The 4,050-nt window shown below is 43.7% G+C and overlaps 1 protein-coding gene across 1 annotated transcript; it reads left to right on the forward strand.

The window, feature by feature from the left end:
- Window positions 1-2,018: 2,018 nt before the first annotated feature.
- Window positions 2,019-3,569, forward strand: LOC140888274 (uncharacterized). The gene has a single exon (XM_073295960.1). It carries the CDS (start codon window positions 2,019-2,021, stop codon window positions 3,567-3,569), a length of 1,551 nt encoding a protein of 516 aa, XP_073152061.1.
- Window positions 3,570-4,050: the final 481 nt, after the last annotated feature.

A 4,050-nucleotide genomic window follows, 5' to 3' on the forward strand; every position in this document is an offset into this window, starting at 1 on the left:
TATAATCTTCTTTAAACTATTTTTATTTGTTAGTATATGAGACTTAAAAGGGGAACAAGAGAAACTTTAAGGCTCTCTACATGTTTGGATAATTAGGTTAGCTAGAGTTTACGTGTACATATAAAAAAAAATTCTTTTAAGACTAAATTAATAGATTTTTTGGGGGGACAATAATAAGTTTTTGGTCCATTAACTTGTCAATGTTTTGGTTTTGGTGCATTAACTTTTTCGATTTAGGTTTTGGTTCATTAACGTTTTTGATGTAGGTTTTGGTACACTAACTTTTCATTTTCAGGGATTTTTGGTTCAACTGCATATGTGTCAACTTCTGATTGGTCCTAATTGATGGCGTGGACCAATCAGAAGCTGACACGTATACAGTTGAACTAAAAATAAATGAAAATGAAAAGTTAGTGTACCAAAATCCACATCGAAAAAATTATTGGACCAAAACCAAATCATGGACAAGTTAACGAACAAAAAAAAAAAAATTAATTTCTCCATTTTTTGTTTCGAAACTACGTACCTACAACACTTGGCTTGAGGCAGAGGCCTCTTGGGCCTCTCCTTAGGTATGTCCAGGACATCTTATCACTTCGGTGAAAAATTTGTTAAATTAGCAAAAACACTGCATATATGTATAAGATTAGATGTAATTTTGAGCAAACAGATTATTAAATATCATAAGGCAACATACACCAAGTTATAACGCAAAATTTGTTTTTTCTTCAAAAATATTATTTAAGTTTATAACTTATAAGAGATATTTAATTAGACTCTGGTTTACCTATATGCTTTACAAGAAGTAAAATTCTCTATGCAGTGAATATTATACATAAGTAGAGGTTATATAGAGTACACGTGAAATCCTTGTCCTGTGCGGTTTTAAACCAACTCAATACCTTAATTATTCTATTAGCTCTCTTAGCCCTGACATTTTCCACTCATACAATACAGTTCCCATTGTGAAAAAAAATCAAAGAGAAGAAATTAATGTACCGACAAGCACTGGAACTCGTCGGTCGGGTGTACAGATCCTTGGAATCTCTCGATTCTGGTAATGCTTCACATATCTATAAAAGAGCCTTATTGTTGGCTGAACAAAATGACATCCGTGAGGTTGTGGAGGTGATCATAGATTTGTTTCCAACTGCGATTAATGTTGTTGATTTCAGAATATGAAAGCAATATATTTCATGTCGCGGCACAAGAACGATCTAAAAATGTTTTCAATCTCCTCCATAAAATGGAGGGAAAATATTTTTTTTACGACTCTGTTGACTCTTTCGGTAACAATTTCATGCACATGTGTGTAGAACAAGCCCCTACTCATAAGCTCGGTCTTGTTACTTGTTATCCTGGTAGGCCCAGACGATGGGTCCAGGGTCATCTTGCAAGATGGGAACCCAGCATCATCCCGGGTGACGGGCCCGGGATTGTCTTGTAAACCGGGAACCCAGGAGCTCCCTCGGGAGACTCCCTCCCGGGTGGTGGACCCGGGATCGACTTGTAAACCGGGGACCCAGGAGCTCCCTCAGGGGCCTACAGATGCAAGGATAAGTATCCGGAAACCAGGGGCCGGTAATACTCAGTGGGCCCAAGGTCATTTTATATAAAATGAAGCCCATACATCTTTTACGTGTGACAGACTTTTACTGCAAATCAAATCATTAGGCAACATGATGAAACAGTATGGGCTCGGTATGGGCTCTCACTAATATTGCAGGAAGGTCACTCCTACGTGACAACTATCCCATCACAAAAACAGTTGTCAGTCGGGTCATGCTGGACAATCATGGAAAAAGGCCGGGTCAATGCATATAAAAGGGAGGCCCCTTTACTACAAACAGGCATGAAAAAAAAAGAGAAAGAAAAGAAAAAAACAACATCTCAAAAAAGGAAACCACTCCTGGACCTTCATTTTATGATGTTCGCATCATTGGCGCCGTCTGTGGGAAATTGAGATTTAAGACGTGGATATGACGATTATTGAGGATCCCGAAAGCTCCCAGCGAGCGATGGCAAATCTGCGGGAGCAAGTGAACGCCATGGTAGAGGCAGCATTACAAAGGATCCTAGCTATACAACAGGAGAAGGGGGAAGGCGATCCGGAGAAGCAACCGGAGCAGGAGCAGGAGAGGAACCAGGGGGAACTAGGGAAGGAGCAGGAAAAAACAGTAGACAAGGTGCGGGGAGAAGGAAAAGAGAAGGAGAAGAGAGGAGGAGGACGAGAGGGCATACAGGCGGAACAGGAGGCAGAATCACACGCTGAGTCTGCCCATGTCACCATGGTGGGGGAGTTGGAACTGCTGAAACAAAAAATTTTAAAATTGGAAAACACTGACTCGCGGGAATCTTCGCGAGTCAAAAGCTTGGGATGCCCTTTCTCGCCGGAGATTATTAAAGAGCCCTTGCCATTACAATTCAAATCAGCGAAGATCAAAGGGTACGATGGTAGTGGTGATCCAGAGGAGCACATGGCCCGGTTCGAAAATGTGGCCATGTTACATTGTTATAATGATCAAATCAAGTGTAAAGTTTTCTTAACCACATTGGAAGATTCTGCCCAACGGTGGTTTGAAAACTTGGAGGACGGAAGCATTGATGTCTTTAAAAAGTTTCGGGAAATCTTTCTGCAGCATTTCAGCAGCAGTAAACGGTACAGAAAGACTACCCTCAGTCTTTTTGAGGTAAAGCAGGTGGGAGAGGAATCTCTAAGGGCATATATCAAGAAGTTCAACAAAATAACTTTAGAGATTCCAGCGTGCGCACCGGAAACCCGGATCACAGCCTTTACCCAAGGTCTCAGGGAGGGAGAATTCTTCCGGTCGCTGGTAAAGAAAACCCCTCGAAACTTTGAAGACCTCTTAGCCCGGGCTGAAAAGTACATTAACATGGAGGAGGCCCAGAAGAAAAAGAGGGATAAAGACAAGCGAGAGAGGAACAGAGAGAGAGGAAGTAGGAATAACCCGGGAGGAGGGAAAACTGATTATCTGGGGAGGTTGATGGCTCATGCCCCGCCGAAAGTAACTAGAGATCGAGGGGTCCATGTGTGCGAGGAGGGAGTTCGACAGACCTCCCAAAAAGGAGCGGGAAAATATTGCTCCATTCACGAGGTCAACACTCATGATACCAGCGAGTGCAGAAGACGCGCTCCGGATGCAAAAAGGCCGGTGTCAGGAGAGGAAAGGCGGATGGATAAAAGACAGCGAGGGCCTTATAGGGCACCAGGATTTGCGACGCACAGGCCTGATGAGGCTATCTCAGAAAAAGCCCGGGGGGTTCCACCTCAGCGATTGGAGGATAGGACACGAGACGGACCCTCCCGAGGAGTCATCAACATGATATCAGGGGGGTCCACTGATGGGGATTCGAATAGGGCCCGGAAATCTTGGAGTAAGAGAGAAGTATTGGGTTTAGAGACCCGGAAAGTAACCTCTTGCCCGGTCATTTCCTTCGGGCCAGAGGATTTGAAGGACGTGGTCACCCCTCATAATGATGCCTTGCTCATCCAAGCCAGGGTGGCCAACTATGACATAAGGCGGGTTTTCGTTGATTCTGGAAGCTAGGTAAATGTCATTTTCCAAGAAGCTTTTGAACAAATGGACCTGCTGGGATGTGAGGTCAATTTGGTGAAAACATCTCTCTACGGGTTCGCGGGGCACACAGTACAGCCTCGGGGAGAGATTTGGTTGCCCATTACCCTGGGAGCCGGTGAATTGAGAAGAACTATCATGACTCTCTTTTCAATAGTAGAAGCTCCATCTTCCTATAATGTCATCTTGGGAAGACCAGCTTTGAACGCCTTCATGGCTGTGGCTTCTGCATATCATCAAAAGATTAAATTCCCGGTGGGAAACCAAATAGGGGAAGTAAAAGGAGACCAACCCTCCTCTCGAAGATGTTATGCTGATACGGTACGAGTGGACAATAAGAAAGCTCGTGGTGAACAAGGAGGAGATGATCCTGGCAAAAAGGAGGTGTGCACAATAGGGGAGGTCAAGGAGGAGCATGAGGTAGTGCAATTATTCCCAGAACAACCAGGAAAAA

This window comes from Henckelia pumila, chromosome 3 (assembly GCF_033568475.1).
Source record: "Henckelia pumila isolate YLH828 chromosome 3, ASM3356847v2, whole genome shotgun sequence".
NCBI lineage: Eukaryota > Viridiplantae > Streptophyta > Magnoliopsida > Lamiales > Gesneriaceae > Henckelia > Henckelia pumila.